The following is a 15842-nucleotide window of genomic DNA, read 5'->3' as shown; positions in this document are numbered from 1 at the left end:
CCCTTTGGGTATATACCCAGGAATAGGATGGCTGGGTTGAATAATAGTTCTAAGTTCTTTGAGAAATCTCCAAATTGCTTTCTACAGTGGCTGAACAATTAGCTTCTTTCTTATTCTTGGTTATGAAAGCCTAATAGCACCAAGACAGACAAGGTGACATGAGAGAAGCAAGCCTCTGTCTTTCTCGGGACATTGACTCCAGCCTGTCCACCAGCCTCAGCAGCTTGTCTCTGCTTCCCCCCACAGCACCCAGGGAAGTCCTGGTTCCTGCCCTCAGCTCCTTCCTGCTCCATCCTCAACCAAGCCGCCATGCCTGGTGGGTACAAAGGGGAGTGTGGGGACGATGTGGACCCTATGCCTTTCCTGGCACCTCCTGAAAAGGAGAGGATTGAAGCCATGAACAAGCCCTATGACATTAAAAGGTCCTGCTGGGTCAAAGATGAGAAGGAAGGCTTCGTCGCTGGGGAGATCCAGTCTGAACAGGGTGACCAAGTCACCGTGAAGACGATCACCAACCAGGTGAGTGGGGCACGATCTCCAGGATGAAACCAAGTGGCAGGCACCCAGGCCTTTTCTAGGCATGCTCCCGCCCAGAAGGCAGGGTGGCAGAAAGAGCAGGTGCCTCCGAGTCCCATGTGCTGGGGTCAAATCCAGACTCACCTACACTCAAGCTGTGTGGCCCTGGGCAAGACGCATTCCCTCTCTGAGTTATATCACAATAGAGATTCCGAGACAGATCACATGAAAGCACTTCATAGACTCTAAGACAGTACCGTGCGTAAGGGATGATCGTGAGAGTTACTTATCTTTGATGTCTCAAACAGCTCTCAAGTGGAAGCTATTTTCTAAGCATGAGAGTGAGCATGTCACTTATGAGCAGTGTCACTGTGTGCCATGGCCCCTGGTGTCATGAGGGGCATGAGAGAGGGCACAGAATACCCTGGCTCACTGGGTGAGCTCTTCAGCTGCATGAAGAACAGATGGTGGTTCCCAGGTCCCTTGGAGCATGGCGGTGGTGTGCTGGATGTGATGGCTTCTGATGGCTTTTAACGGGTTGCAAGGACCCAACCTGGCTAATGATAGCTTGCAGGGACTCAACCTGGCTTATCATGGATTGCAGGGATCCAACCTGGCTTGTGATGGTTTGCAAAGACCCCAACACTAAACAATGAGGGATTTTACAGCCAGTTGTTAAACCTTGGGTAGCTTGCTATCAGCCATGATGGAAGTATTTATACCATGGAAATGGGAATATGCTGTAAACCAGGGACGCTTCCCCCCAGACAGCTGGTTTACCAACCCACCCTTCTCTCTGCTGGCCCACACTACGTCTGACTATGAGATATGACTTGAGAGAATGGATAGAAAATTTGGCTTATTAGGCTAGGCGTGGTGGCTCACACCTGTAATCCCAGCACTTTGGGAGACCAAGACAGGAGGATTACTTGGGCTCAGGAGTTTGAGACCGGCCTGGGCAACTTGGTGAGACCCTATCTTTATTTTTAGAAAATAATAACAATTTTTATTAGAATTTTTTTAATTTGGTTTATTTTAAATGGGTAAGGGCAGGGGTCTCTTGTATTCTTGGCAGACCCCTGGTGAGGCACTTGACACTTTGTTTAATCCTTTTGGCAATCTTATGTGGTAGGATTTATTGACCCTATTTTGCAGAGAAGGAAAACTGAGGATCAAGGGCACTTTAGGTGACCTGTGTACGTTGCAAAAATAGCAAATGATGAACTTGGATTCAAACCCACTGTATCTGGCTCATATGCCCATGCCCCTTCTATGTCACCATTCCATCTCTTCATGGTGGGCTGCCAAGAGGGAGGCATGAGCCATCGCACCCGGCCACTTTTCCATTTAAGAAAAAAGACATTACTCTGCTCCCTCCAAACCGCCTTCAAGGATAAAATTGAGAGCAAGCAAGCAAAGAAAACAAACAAACAAAAAAAAACAAAAAACAAAAAACAGAGCAATGTGTGTTCAGCAATAAATATATTAGCACCTGCGAGGTCCATTCCTGGTTAATTTCTTGATTAAAAGAAGTCAGAGGCCAGGCGCGGCAGCTCAAGCCTGTAATCCCAGCACTTTGGGAGGCTGATACAGGCAGATCGCTTGAGGCTAGGTGTTTGAGACCAGCCTGGGCAACATAACGAGGCCCCGTTTCTATAAAAAATTAGCCAGGTGTGGTGCATCCCTGTACTCCCAGTTACTTAGGAGGCTGAGCCAGGAGAATCGCTTGAGCCCAGGAAGTTGAGGCTGCAGTGAGCTAGGATTGCACTGCTGCACTCCAGCCTGGGTGACAGAGAGAAACCTTGTCTCAAAAAAAAAAAGGAAGCCAGAGACCTCAGTGATCAGAACTGGCAACAGCTGTATTTTTCTCTGCGCCTGTCTTCGAGAGGAGCAGTGGTAAAAAGATATAGTTGGGTGGAAATGGATTTGAACGAAAGTCAAGCTTAATTCCCAGGAGAAACAGTTTTCAGAGAGGAGAGTGCTGCAGTGTCGTGAGAAGTGATGGGTGATGATAGTGGAGCCCCAGGGTGCATCTAAGTTTGGATGCACATTTAAGGACAACACAATTTCCTTGAGTATCTGCAGCAGACAGGGCTGGCCAGCCGGGTTTGGGACAGAAAAGATGGAGCCTGTGGCGCTGGCTTCCCTGGCTCCTAAAATAAAGGCCAAGTTCTCCATTCCTCTGCTGAAAGCGAAGTGTCTGCACCTGGACGAGGACCAGAACTCTGGAAACCCCTGGAAATGAATTCAGAATAAAACCCAGCTTGAGGCCAGGCATGGTGGGTCACACCTGTAATCCCACCACTTTGGGAGGCTGAGGAGGGTGGATCACCTGAGGTCAGGAGTTTGAGACCAGCCTGGCCAACATGGTGAAACCCCATCTCTACCAAAAATATAAAACTTAGTCAGGCATGGTGGCCTGCGCCTGTAATCCCAGTTACTTGGGAGGCTGAGGCAGGAGAATTGCTTGAACCCAGGAGGCGGAGGTTGCAGTGAGTTGAGATCACGCCACTGCACTCCAGCATGAGTGACAGAGTGAGACTCTGTCTCAGAAAACAAAACAAAACAAAAACAAAAACAAACAAACAAAAAACAGCTTGGTTTACTAAGGGCGTGGTAACCATTACGGGGAGTGGGGGTGGATTTTCCAGAACTGTCAAGATTTCAAATTATGTGCCTATTGTACTAATAAATTATTAAAAGTCCCAGAAATCCCAGTATGGATTCAGGCCTCACATCTAAGGTTGCAGGCAGCCAAAAGATATTTGTCTTCTAGATCGTATGTCTTCAGCTTTGATCCCAGATGCTGGAGCTTCTTAAGAGCTGGCACTAGTTTTTGTTTTTTTGTTTAGTTTTGTTTTGTCTTGCACTATCACCCAGGCTGGAGTGCAGCGGCATGATCTCCGCTCACTGCAACCCCCACCCCCTGGGTTCAAGTGATTCTCCTGCCTCAGCCTCCCAAGTAGCTCGGGTTACAAGTGTGTGCTACCACGCCCAGCTAATTTTTGTATTTTTAGTAGAGACAGGGTTTCGCCATTTTGGCCAGGCTGGTCTTGAAATCCTAACCTCAGGTGATCCACCCACCTTGGCCTCCCAAAGTTCTGGGATTACAGGCATGAGCCACTGCACCCGGCCTAGTTTTCATTTATAGATGAAGAAATTGGGGTGCAGCATGGGGAAGATTTCTGCCCACGTGGCACAGGCACGAACACACCTACTGATGAACGCTCATTGTTGGTTTCTTTTTTTTCTTCTTTTCTTGCTTGATTTCAATTTTATCCTTGAAGGTGGCTTGGAGGGAGCAGGGGAATGTCTTTTTTTCAAGTGGAACAGTGGCTACATGTGGTGGCTCACACCTGTAACACTTTTGGGGGCCAAGATGGGAGGATCATTGGAGGCCAAGAGTTCAAGACCAGCATGGGCAACATAGCAAGACCTTGTCTCTAGAAAAAAAAATTAAAAATCAGCCAGGCATGGTGGTGTGCACCTGTAGTCCCAGCTACTCGGGAGGCTGAGGCAGGAGGATGGCTTGAGCCCAAGAGATCGAAGCTGCAGTGAGCTATGATTGTACCACTGAACTCCAGCCTGAGCAACAGAGCAAGATTATGTCTCAAAAAATAAAATTAAATTAAAAATTTAAAAATGGAAAAGTTTGGCTGTCTGAAGGTAGTGAGTTATCTCGATTGATTGTTCATGGTCAGTTACAGATCAAAATCCTTGTTCCACTCTTCCCCCCACCCTTCTCATTACTGCACTTAGTCTTTAAAAAAGAGAGAGAGAAATGGAAAAGCTCATTGCTATTTCAAAATCACCGCTAACTCTCAAGGCAGAGAGCCAAGAGTCACATCTCTGCAAAGCGTCCATGGGATCAAAGAATAAGCTCTGATCATCTATCAGGATGGATTTGGCTGGAAGAGAAGCACAGCCCAGAGGTTCTCTGTAACATAGGGAGGGAACGTCATAGTTTTTAAGGTATTTTTACATGATTCCACTTATGTTCATATAATTCTCCCAGCAACCTGCCAAGGAGGCTACTGTCATCTCAACTTCAGAGAGGAGGCAGTTGAAGCTGCATTGGCCTCAGAAGTGCCTCCCCATCCCAGGACACACAGGGGGATGTGGCTGGACCAGGACTTGGGTCCACTGGATGCTCCACTCCATCTCCTGGGACTCCAGAGGGTATGTGGTGACCTGGGCCAGATGCCCCATGCCCCATGCCTGATGCCTGTGCTGCTGTGTCTTGACCCCTGCAGACACTCACTGTGAAGAAGGATGATATCCAGCAGATGAACCCCCCCAAATTCTACCAGGCCAGTGACATGGCAGACATGACCTTCCTGAATGAGGCCAGTGTCCTAGACAATCTGCGCCAACGCTACACCAACATGAGGATCTATGTGAGTGCCAGGGATGGGGTGAGTGGGGGGAGGAAGGAGTGGCTGCAGATCTTCTGCTTTTCTTTTGATGAGGAGGGGGGTGGCTACTCCACTCTCCCCAGTTCCCAGTACACATTATGACTTAGACAAAGGCACAGGGACCACGTTTCTGACATGTTGGAATTTCCACCCAAAGCCTTTGGCATCTCAGTAATGGCACCATCTCCATGAGCAGCTGAAACACCTTTTGCTGAGGCTGTCACCCGAAAATCTTCCTCCTCATGTTCCTCCCCTCTTCCTCAAACTCTCAAATCAAAACATCATTTTTCCCCTAGTGACTTCATGTGCCATTATTAGAAGTCCATCCATCCATCTATCCATTCATCCATCTATCCATTCATTCATCCATCCATCCATCCATCTATCCATTCATTCATCTATCCATTCATTCATCCATCCATCCATCCAAACATCCATCCATCCAAACATTCATCCATCCAAACATTTATCCATCCAAACATCCATCCATCCATCCATCCAAATATCTATCCATCCATCCAAACATCTATCCATCAACCCAAACATCCAAACATTCATCCATCCATCCATCCAACCACCCATCCATCCATCCATCCATCCAAACATCTATCCGTCAATCTATTCATCCACCTATCCAAACATCGATCCATACATACATACGTCCAAACATCTATCCATCAGTCCAAACATCCAAACATCCGTCCACCTATCCAAACATCCATCCATCCATCAACCAAACATCCATCCATCCATCCACTCATCCACCCATCCAAACATCCAAATATCCATCCAATCATTAATCAAAACACTCATCCACCCATCCATCCAACAAACATTGAGGAAATGTGACTTAATTGTAGCCTGAGGCACTTAGGAAGGACAACCAACTGCATCCTTGAAGAAATTCAGTTTCACTTTGTCTGACATGATGACCAGAGTGAGTTGCAATCAGTCCCCTGAGTGTCTTTGAAATCTTAAGACAGAAAGATGATTTCCTGAAGGTGTTGCAGCTTAACTCCCAAAATGGGTTGTCTAAGGACGTGTTGGTGTTTGCCTCTCTAGATGTCTTTATTTAAAAGGAAAGAGGCTTATCTGGTAGGAATAGGTGAGGTGCAGCCTGACTCCCAGGTCAGGAGCTGCCGGGGATTCCCCTTCCCTGGGTCTATGGTTATAGTCAAGAGGGCTTCTGTGACCCCAGATTCATCCTCCTTTAATACTACTACTGTGGTTCTAGATTCAGGCCCCAGCAGTACCATAGCCCCAGGTGTTGCTGGAAGGTCTCTGAAATCTCTTGAAGATATTTGCTAGGTCTGGAGGTTAGCAGGGCATCCTTGAACCCCAGGTCTAGAAAGAGCCACACCCACCCCCGGCTGAACCTAGAGCCTGGGCTGAGAATGTCAAGGTACAGGCTCAAAGGTCAAGCTCAGGACCAGGGCTTACCTGGGGCTGCTCTGCCCGCAAGCCCTTGTTCCTCCTGGGTGACCACATCTGACTTTGGGCCAAGGGACTGCAGGCTTTGTGGAGTACAGCCTGAGAGACCAGGGCAGGGAGTCCCCTCCTACATTAAAGCGCCTCAATAGAGCCACTAATGCAATAACTCTAGCTGGCAAGGGCTGCTCCCATGATCCCAGCTGCTTCTCTCTCAATTCCTCCTGACCACAGCACGGAGGTAACTGGCTTCCAGGATGCTGTCTGTCCCCACCCCATGGCTGAGACAGGCTGGAGGGGAAGAGTGACTCCATGGCTGGTGTCCCAGGATGAGACACTGTGTGTCATACTCTCAGCTGTTCCACTGGGTTTCCTTCGTCGTCTCTTTGCCTTTTTTCCTGTGAATCAGTTTGTACTTAATAAGTTTCATTTTGAAAATTCAACATATCCCAGTTATGCTAAGGAGAAGCTGGTGGCAGGGAGAGGGGTGGATAGGGAGCAGTTATTCTTACTTGGTTCAAAATGGAAGGGTTTAAAGTTGAACTGAAACCAAGTACTTGGTGGATGCTTTAGAGGTCAATGTGACTGTCCAGCAAGGAGAAGAGAAATTTAAGATTCATAGATTTGGCCATTTCCTGTCTTCACTCATTCTTCCTGCTCTTAATTTATTTAATGATGTAATTGGTTTTTCTGGGGTTTTTTGTTTGTTTGTTTGAGATGGAGTCTCGCTCTGTTGCCCAGGCTGGAGTGCAGTGGCACAGTCTCACCTCATTGCAACCTCCGCTTCCCGGGTTCAAGCGATTCTGCTGCCTCAGCCTCCTCAGAAGCTGGGATTACAAACATGCGCTACCACGCCCAGCTAATTTTTGTATTTTTAGTAGAGACAGGGTTTCACCATGTTGGTCACGCTGGTCTCGAACTCCTGACCCCGTGATCTGCCTGCCTCAGCCTCCCAAAGTGCTGGGATTACAGGTGTAAGCCACTGCGCCTGGCCTTTCTGTTCTTTTTTTTAAAACAGGGTGATTTCTTACAAAATTGCAATCTTGGAGTGAAAAGAAAGTTGGGGTCTCTTTTTAAGAATAGGTCAAGGCTGGGCGCAGTGGCTCGTGCCTGTAATCCCAGCACTTTGGGAGGCCAACGTGGGTGGATTGTTTGAGGACAGGAGTTCGTGACAAGCCTGAGCAACATGGCAAGACTCCCGTCTCTACAAAAACAATTTTTTAATTATCCAGGCTTAGTGGGCACATGCCCGTAGTCCCAGCTACTTGGGATGTTGAGGTGGAAGAATCACTTGAGCCCAGGAGTTCAAGGCTGCAGTGAGCTATGATGGCACCACTGCACTCCAGCCTGAGAGACAGAGCAAGTCTCTGTCTCTAAAAAAAAAAAAAAAGAAAGAAAAGAAAAAAAAGAGAAAGAAAGAAAAAAAAGGTGGTCAAACCCAGCTGCCACAAGTAGGGAACTGCATCCACACAGTGAAGATTCCACAGCTTTTGAGTCACCCCAGAAATCTCTCAATAGACTCTCAAGGAAAGCCAGATATATTAAGTGGCAAAAGCAAGGTATAAAACAGTACTATAGGCTAGGCGCAGTGGCTCACACCTGTGATCCCAGCACTTTGGGAGGCTGAGGTGGGTGGATCCCTTGAGGTCAGGAGTTTGTGACCAGCCTGGCCAATATGGCAAAACCCCATCTCTACTAAAAGTACAAAAATTAGCCGGGCGTGGTGGCGTGCATCTGTAGTCTCAGCTACTCAAGAGGCTGAGGCAGGAGAATCGCTTGAATCTGGGAGGCAGAGGTTGCAGTGAACCCAGATGGCACCATTGCACTCCAGCCTGAGTGACAGAGTGAGACTCCATCCACAAAATATATATAAATAAAAAAAACCATGGAAGGGAGTAAAAGAAACTAGCCCAGCATTTACCTGTGGTGAGGGTGGGGGTGGGCATGGAGCAAGTGGAGGGACCTTTTGCAATGTATATGTTACCACAGTGACAGTGTTACCTATTCAAATCCAGATGGACCCCAACTTACAATGGTTCAAGTTAATGATTTCCAACTTTACGATGGGGCAAAAGCAATACACATTCAATGCACTCCTCGATTTATGATCAAACCCATCGTATGTTGAAAATATCATAAATCGACTTCCAATACGACATTTTCAACATATGATGGGTTTATCTAGATGGGACCCCACCCTAAGTTGAGGAGTGTCTGTAATTAAAGCAAAAGAAAACAAAAACAAATATATATTAAAGAGAAGCCTCATTTAGCTTAATGAATGCAGACTCAGATAGTCATAAGATTTTGCCTCCAGAAGGCTGGGTTTCATTGTTTTTGTTGTTTTGAGACGGAGTCTCACTCTGTTGCCCAGGCTGGAGTACAGTGGCACGATCTTGGCTCACTGCAACCTCTGCCTCCCAGGTTCAAGTGATTCTCCTGCCTCAGCCTTCCAAGTAGCTAGGATTACAGGCGTGCACCACCACGCCCAGCTAATTGTTTCGTACTTTTGGTAGAGACGGGGTTTCACCATGTTGGTCAGGCTGGTCTCCAACTCCTGACATCAGGTGATCCACCTGCCTCGGTCTCCCAAAATGTTGGGATTATAGGCATAAGCCACCACACCTGGCAGAAATCTTGCCTTCTTCACAGCTTGCTCTACGATAAGCTGGGGCCTGAAGGGAACTCCGCTGGGGGAAGAGGGTACCAGGAGGAAAAATCAGCTGACCATCTTCCCTCCCTCCCACCAGACCTACTCGGGCTTGTTCTGCGTGACGGTCAACCCCTACAAGTGGCTGCCCATCTACGGGGCCCGTGTGGCTAACATGTACAAGGGCAAGAAGCGCACAGAGATGCCACCTCACCTCTTCTCCATCTCCGACAACGCCTACCACGACATGCTCATGGGTGCGTCGGGGTGGGCTCTGCTGGGGCAGGGGTGGCGGGAGACAAGCCTTCCTTTGCCATTGCAGCTCCAGACGCATTAAGACCTTGTGATACCCGATCCTAACCCTGACCCTGCACTACCAGTTGAAGTTCTTTGCTAAATTTTGAGCAGCAGCTGCTGCTACCAGGTGCCAGGGCTCAGTGAGTGTGCTGGGCACTTGCTAGGCACCAGCCCTACCTCACACCCTATCTCATTTAAGTTTCACAAACCCGTGGGATGCCAAGGTAAGTAGGTAAGTAACTTGCTCAGAGCTCAATACTCTTAACCATTACCTCTATGATCTTTGCTGCATGTTATAGTGATTCCTCTATGTGATTTTTTTCATTATTTTGAGATAGAGTTTCACTCTTGTCGCCCAAGCTGGAGTGCAATGGTGCAATAGCTCACTGCAACCTCCACCTCCCAGGTTCAGGCAATTCTCCTGCATCAGCCTCCCAAGTAGCTGGGATTACAGGCATGTGCCACCACACCCAGCTAATTTTTGTATTACTAGTAGAGATGGGGTTTCATCATGTTGGCCAGGCTGGTCCTGAACTCCTGACCTCAGGTGATCCACCCATCTCGGCCTCCCAAAGTGCTGGCTTTACAGGCGTGAGCCACTGCGCCCAGTCATGATTTTTTTTTTAAGAGACGGGGTCTTTGTTACCCAGGCTGGAGTGCAGTGGTGCAATCTTAGCTCACCGCAGTCTAGAACTTCTAGGCCCAAGCAATCCTCCTGCTTCAGCTTCCTGAGTAGCTGAGACTATAGGAATGCGTCACTATGCCCAGCTAATTTCTTAATGTTTTGTGGAGACAGGGTTTCACCATCTTGCCTAGGCAGGTCTTAAACTCCTGGGCTCCAGCCTCAGCTTCCCCAAATGCTGGGATTACAGGCATGAGTCATGCTGTCCAGCCCTCTGTGATTTTTGTCCTCATTTCTCTTTATGTTGCTTAGGACTGGGTAGCTTTATGGCCACTCCGGGCTGGTAGAAAGAGTGGCTGATAAATTCCTGATCCTTTCTGCAAGGGTGTACACTGCAGGGATGGGCACGTGGCCACAGATCCCACAGGATACTGAATTTTGGCCTCCAAGTGTAGCCAAGGCCACGATCTAAGCCGGGTGGAATTTGGGGAAGCGCTGACTGGCTGGGGCATTGTCGAATGCCTAGTTTCTAAATGTTTCCTAATTACACCTTCCTGTTTCTTGTTTTCTTCCCTACAGATCGTGAGAATCAGTCTATGCTAATCACGTAAGTGTCTCTTCCATCTCTCAGTCTATACACATATAATTAGATCTGTGTCTTACACATATAATTAGATCTGTGTCTTACACATACAATTAAGCCTTCTTAGAATTAATTGCGGGACTTTGTTTGCAACTCTGCAGGCAGTGAGCGGGCTTCGGTGGGGGTGAGGCTGCACCTGCTAAACTGATGGGGTGGCCTCCCTGTCCCCAGGACCTCCCCACCTGCCTGTCTGTCCTAGCTAGGGGGCAAAATGCGAACAGAAATGTGTACCTTTGAGGCCAGGTGTGGTGGCTCACACCTGTAATCCCAGGGCTTTGGGAGGCTGAGGCAGGAGGATCGCTGGAACCCAGGAGTTTGAGACCAGCCTGGGCAACATAGTGAGACTCCATCTCTACAAAAAATTAGCCAGGTGTGGTGGTGCACACCTGTAGTCCCAGCTACTCAGGAGGCTGAGGCAGGAAGATTGCTTGAGCCCAGGAGGTTGAGGCTGTAGTGAGCTATGATCACATCACTGCACTCCAGCCTGGACGACAGAGCAAGACCCTGTCTCAAAAAAAAAAAAAAAAAAGAAAAGAAAAGAAAAGAAAAGTGCTTTTTTTTTTTTTTTTGAGATGGAGTCTTGTTCTGCCACCCAGGCTGGAGTGCAGCCTCCACCCCCTGGGTTCAAGTGATTCTGCTGCCTCAGCCTCCTGAGTAGCTGGGATTACAGGCACATGCCACCATGCCTGGCTACTTTTTGTATTTTTAATAGAGACGGGGCTTCACCATATTGGCCAGGCTGGTCCTGAACTCCTGACCTCAGGTGATCCTCCCACCTTGGCCTCCGAAAGTGCTAGGATTACAGGCATGAGCCACTGTGCCCGGTTAATTTTTGTATTTTTAGTAGAAACAGGGTCTCACCATGTTGGCCAGGCTAGTCTTGCTCCTTTTCTCTGCAGCTGACCACCCCTCTTCCTGCTTCTCCTGTCCACTTTTTTTCCATCTGCAGCGGAGAATCTGGTGCTGGTAAGACTGAGAACACGAAGAAGGTCATCCAGTACTTTGCCAACATTGGAGGAACTGGCAAACAGACCACAGATAAGAAGGTAGAGCCGACCGGGTGGGCCCATATTTCCCGTCTTCAGGCTTCTGTGACACACACAGTGGCGCCCATTCAATCTTCACAGCTGCTCACAGCTTAGGGCCATTTTACAGATGAAGAGACTGAGGCTTAGAGAGAAGTGACTTGGGTGGGGTCACACAGAGAGAAGGTGGCTATAGATCAAGGTCTCCTCCCCGAGGACTTGTTCTGCTGCCCCAGGCCATGTCTGCCTCCAGAAGGACAGGTAGCAGAGCCCCTTGTTCTTGGCAGAGGAGAAACGGGAAAGTTTGCTGCCTATTAAGTGGCCTCTGCAGGCCCTGGCTGCCCCAGGGGCACAAAAAGCCTTAGCTGGGCAGCGAGCTAAGGCAGCTCTAAAAGGCTGACAGCGGCCAGGCGCAGTGGCTCATGCCTATAATCCCAGTACTCTGGGAGGCTGAGGTGGGAGGGTCGCTTGAGTCCCTGAGTTCAAGACTAACCTGGGCAACATAGCAAGACACCATCTCTACAAAAAACTTTAAAAATTAGCTGGGAGTGGTGGCATGTGCCTATAGTCCCAGCTACTCAGGGGGCTGAAGTGGGAGGATCACCTGAGCCCAGGAGTTGTAGGCTGCAGTGAGCCGAGATCGTGCCACTGCGCTCCAGCCTGGGCAACAGAACAAAACCGTCTCAAAAAAGGGGTGGGGAGATGTGTAGGGAGGGGTTTCAGACTTGCTCAGGGGGCTCTCTGCCAACAGCAAAGTGAGGAAACAGTAGCTAGGGATCAAGTCCAAGTGGCTGCCCGTGTCCCCAGGTGCCCCTCCCAGTGTCACGGAGCCACAGAGGGACAGACACTCAGGCAGTGGCCCTCGTCCCAGGTTACGACATGTAGCCCCTCTGGCCCTGATTTTCTGGCCACCCCAAGGCCATTCTCCTCCTGGGTTCCCAGCACATGAGCCACTGTCATTTGCAAGCCCAGTCCCTCAGCCCTGGGCTCCCAGGCAGCAGCCAACTGGTCAACTGACTTTGGGTTTCTTTCTGCATCAGGGGTCTCTGGAGGATCAAGTCATCCAGGCAAACCCCGTGCTGGAGGCCTTTGGGAACGCCAAGACCACCAGGAACAACAACTCCTCTCGCTTCGTAAGTGTGGGGACCGCATGAGAGGCCCCCTGGCTGGTGGGACAGGGGTCACGACCCCGCCCCAGGTAAAGAAATTGAGGCTGGTTTAAATTAAGGTGAAAGGGGTGGGGCAAGTGAAGACATCCCCTTCCCAGAGATGTTGAAGGCACAGCAATCAGAATCAAATTGGCAACAAGGAAAAACTAATTCAAAAGACAAATAATCCCTCGTGGAATTCAGCTCAAGGTTTGAAGACTCTTCCTAGCCAGTCCAATTGGCCTCAACACCAAGAACTACAAATTGCAAATTTAACAGGTCATTTTGTATCAAAAGATCAATTATGAAGCATCTAGAATTTTTCAGTTATGCAAAAACATTCTCTGGGTTCTGCAGAGACCCAGACAGGGTTAACTTTTTTTTGTTTTGATTTGTTTCCCCCTCAGAAATTGGTTTTCTTTGATGTACCCAAGTGTTACATTTCTCAATAAAGAAAAGAAAATCTCCATTAGCATAAAAGAAGGAGGCTGGGCACAGTGGCACACTCCTGTAATCCCAGCACTTTGGGAAGCCAAGGCAGGAGGATCCCTTGAGCCCAGGAGTTTGAGACCAGCCTCAGCAACAGAGCGAGACCACCCGCCATCTCTATAAAAAATAAAAATTAGCCGGGCATGGCCATGCCTGCCTGTAGTCCCAGCTACTTAGGAGGCTAAGGTGGGAGGATCACCTGAGCCCAGGAAGTCAAGGTTGCAAGGCAACAGAGTAAGACCCCCTATCTCGGGGGATAAAAGCATCTAATCAGCAAACAGAACCCTCTTTAGTATTAATATTTAAGTCAAACAGCTCTGATGCAGAACCTTGGCAACAGTGATGGTGGAGGGGCTGGGAGGTCACCTGGGGAGACAGATTCACAGCAGCGAGAAGCTGCAACCTCCTTCCAGGCTGGAGGGACATAAGAGAGGTGCTGTCCTAGGGTCCTAGTGGGTTCTTAAACCAGTGCAGCTGTCTGGCGGGAGCTGTAGTCACAGAGGCACCCAGCACCACCTGAGATGCCAACTTGAGAGGAGCAATGCCCTGGCCTCGTCTCCCTCACTCCCAGGTCTCGGGCTTCCCATTGGCAGAGCCCAGTGAGCTTGCACAGAGCCTGGGAAAACAGGGCTGGCGGGGGGATGAGGGGAGGAACAGAGGTGAGTACAGACAGGCCCAGGAGCAGCCGAGGTAGAGAGAGATAGAGAGTCCTGTTTCCGGAAGAATTTATTGATGGCTGTACCATGCAAGCCAGAGAGAAGAATGACATGGAAGGCTCCCGATAAAGAGGCATGGGAGGTGCTCCAAATTCCCATGGTGCCTGGTCTCTATGCAGAATTCCAAAGGGTAGCAGCCCTCCTGCTGGGACTTCTCTCCCCTACAAATGCCCCAAACCACAGACCCTAGATTTAGCTCTGAGACCTCTCCGTGTGTTTCTCTGTCTATCTTCGTGGGAAATCCGATACTCCAATAGAGCCCGGTTACATCCCCGCAGGCCCCGATCAGCAACCCTTGGCCAACTCTGGGCTACTTACTGGTCTAAAGCTGTGGATGACCTCCCTCCTGATCCCTCCCCTCTCTTCCCTGCTCAGGGCAAGTTCATCCGAATCCACTTTGGAACCACAGGGAAACTGGCTGGAGCCGACATCGAGAGCTGTAAGTCAGGCCCTCCTTGGAGGGTTTGTCTGGGCAGCTACATAATCTGTGAGGCCTGGTGCAACATGAAAATGAGGGGCTCTTCTTAAAAAATATTAAGAATTTCAGGCCAGGTGAGGTGGCTTATGCCTGTAATCCTAGCACTTTGGGAGGCCGAGGCGGGAGGGTCGCTTGAGCCTAGGAGTTCAAGACCAGCCTGGGCAACATAGTAAGATCCCATCTCTACAAAAAATGTGAAAAATTAGCCTGGCATGGTGGTACATGCCTGTAGTCCCAGCTACTCAGGAGGCTAAGGCAAGAGGATCACTTGAGCCCAGGAGTTAGAGGCTGCAGTGAACAGTCACCACTGGTGACTGTTCTGGGCTTTATGGAGAGGGGATTCCTGCTTTGAACCTGGGAGGTAGAGGTTGCAGTGAGCCGAGATCACTCCATTGCACTCCAGCCTGGGCAACAGAGCAAGACTCCATCTCAAAAAAATAAATAAAAATAAAAGAATAAATAAATAAATAATCACACCACTGCACTCCAGCCTGGGTAACGCAGCAAGACCCTGTCTCTAAAAATAATAATAATAATAATAATAATAATAATAAAGGAATTTCAAAACAGCAACAGAAGAGCATTAAGCCAAGTGGGAGGTCCTTCTGATTGCAGCCTGTTGGTGCCCAGGAGGCTGGCCCCGTTCCCAGGACTCCCCTTGTGGCAGTCAGGTCCCCGGAGGCTGCGTGTCTGGAAAGAGCGAAGCGTGGGGCTCACCACTGGTGACTGTTCTGGGCTTTATGGAGAGGAGATTCCTGCTTTGTATGGAGCCCTGAACTCCAGGGAAACAGCTGTGTACTCACCAGGATCTTCACTTCTTTTTCAGATCTCTTAGAGAAATCTCGTGTCATCTCACAGCAAGCAGCTGAGAGAAGCTACCACATCTTCTACCAGATTCTCTCAAACAAGAAGCCTGAACTTGTTGGTAAAGACCTTTATGTCTATCCACCTGCCCCTGACCTTGCTTTTCTTCTTTTCCATAAGCAAAGATTTCCCATGTGCAAGGAGTCTCATGTCACTCCTAGGGTTCTGTGATAATGTCTTCAGTTTAAAGTGATGTGAATGGGGCTGGGTGCGGTGGCTCATGCCTGTAACCCCAGGACTTTGGGAGGCAGAGGCAGGTGGATCACCTGAGGTCAGGAGTTCAGGACCAGCCTGGCCAACATGGTGAAACCCCGTCTCTCCAAAATACAAAAAAATTAGCCAGGCATGATGGCAGGTGCCTGTAATCCCAGCTACTCGGGAGGCTGACACAGGAGAATCGGTTGAACCTGGGAGGTGGAGGTTGTGGTGAGCCAAGATCACTCCATTGCACTGCAGCCTGGGCAACAGAACAAGACTCTGTCTGAAGAAAAAAAAAAGAAAAGAAAAGTCATGTGAATGTGTTACAGGGAACTTTCTCAAAGTTCTATTTG

The 15842-nt window shown here is 49.0% G+C and overlaps 1 protein-coding gene and 1 long non-coding RNA gene across 2 annotated transcripts in view; one reads left to right on the top strand and one right to left on the bottom strand.

Annotated features, from left to right (window-relative positions):
* The first annotated feature begins 309 nt into the window (after window positions 1–309).
* The window catches only part of MYH16 (myosin heavy chain 16), a 72382-nt gene continuing 56849 nt past the window's right edge, over window positions 310–15842 (top strand). The window contains exons 1-8 of the mRNA XM_055393164.2: window positions 310–519; window positions 4770–4913; window positions 9110–9266; window positions 10508–10535; window positions 11521–11617; window positions 12637–12729; window positions 14325–14388; window positions 15254–15352. Of these exons, the coding sequence (XP_055249139.2) occupies window positions 310–519; window positions 4770–4913; window positions 9110–9266; window positions 10508–10535; window positions 11521–11617; window positions 12637–12729; window positions 14325–14388; window positions 15254–15352 (892 nt within the window). The remainder of the gene's footprint in view (window positions 520–4769; window positions 4914–9109; window positions 9267–10507; window positions 10536–11520; window positions 11618–12636; window positions 12730–14324; window positions 14389–15253; window positions 15353–15842) is intronic.
* The window catches only part of LOC129534772 (uncharacterized), a 73778-nt gene continuing 71514 nt past the window's right edge, over window positions 13579–15842 (bottom strand). Inside the window, exon 5 of the long non-coding RNA XR_010134707.1 lies at window positions 13579–15772. This is a non-coding gene — a long non-coding RNA (uncharacterized lncRNA). The remainder of the gene's footprint in view (window positions 15773–15842) is intronic.

This window comes from Gorilla gorilla, chromosome 6 (genome assembly GCF_029281585.2).
Source record: "Gorilla gorilla gorilla isolate KB3781 chromosome 6, NHGRI_mGorGor1-v2.1_pri, whole genome shotgun sequence".
Classification (NCBI taxonomy): Eukaryota; Metazoa; Chordata; class Mammalia; order Primates; family Hominidae; genus Gorilla; species Gorilla gorilla.
The sequence above is the reverse complement of the archived record's forward strand: the minus strand, read 5'-3'. Positions and strand labels throughout refer to the sequence as shown.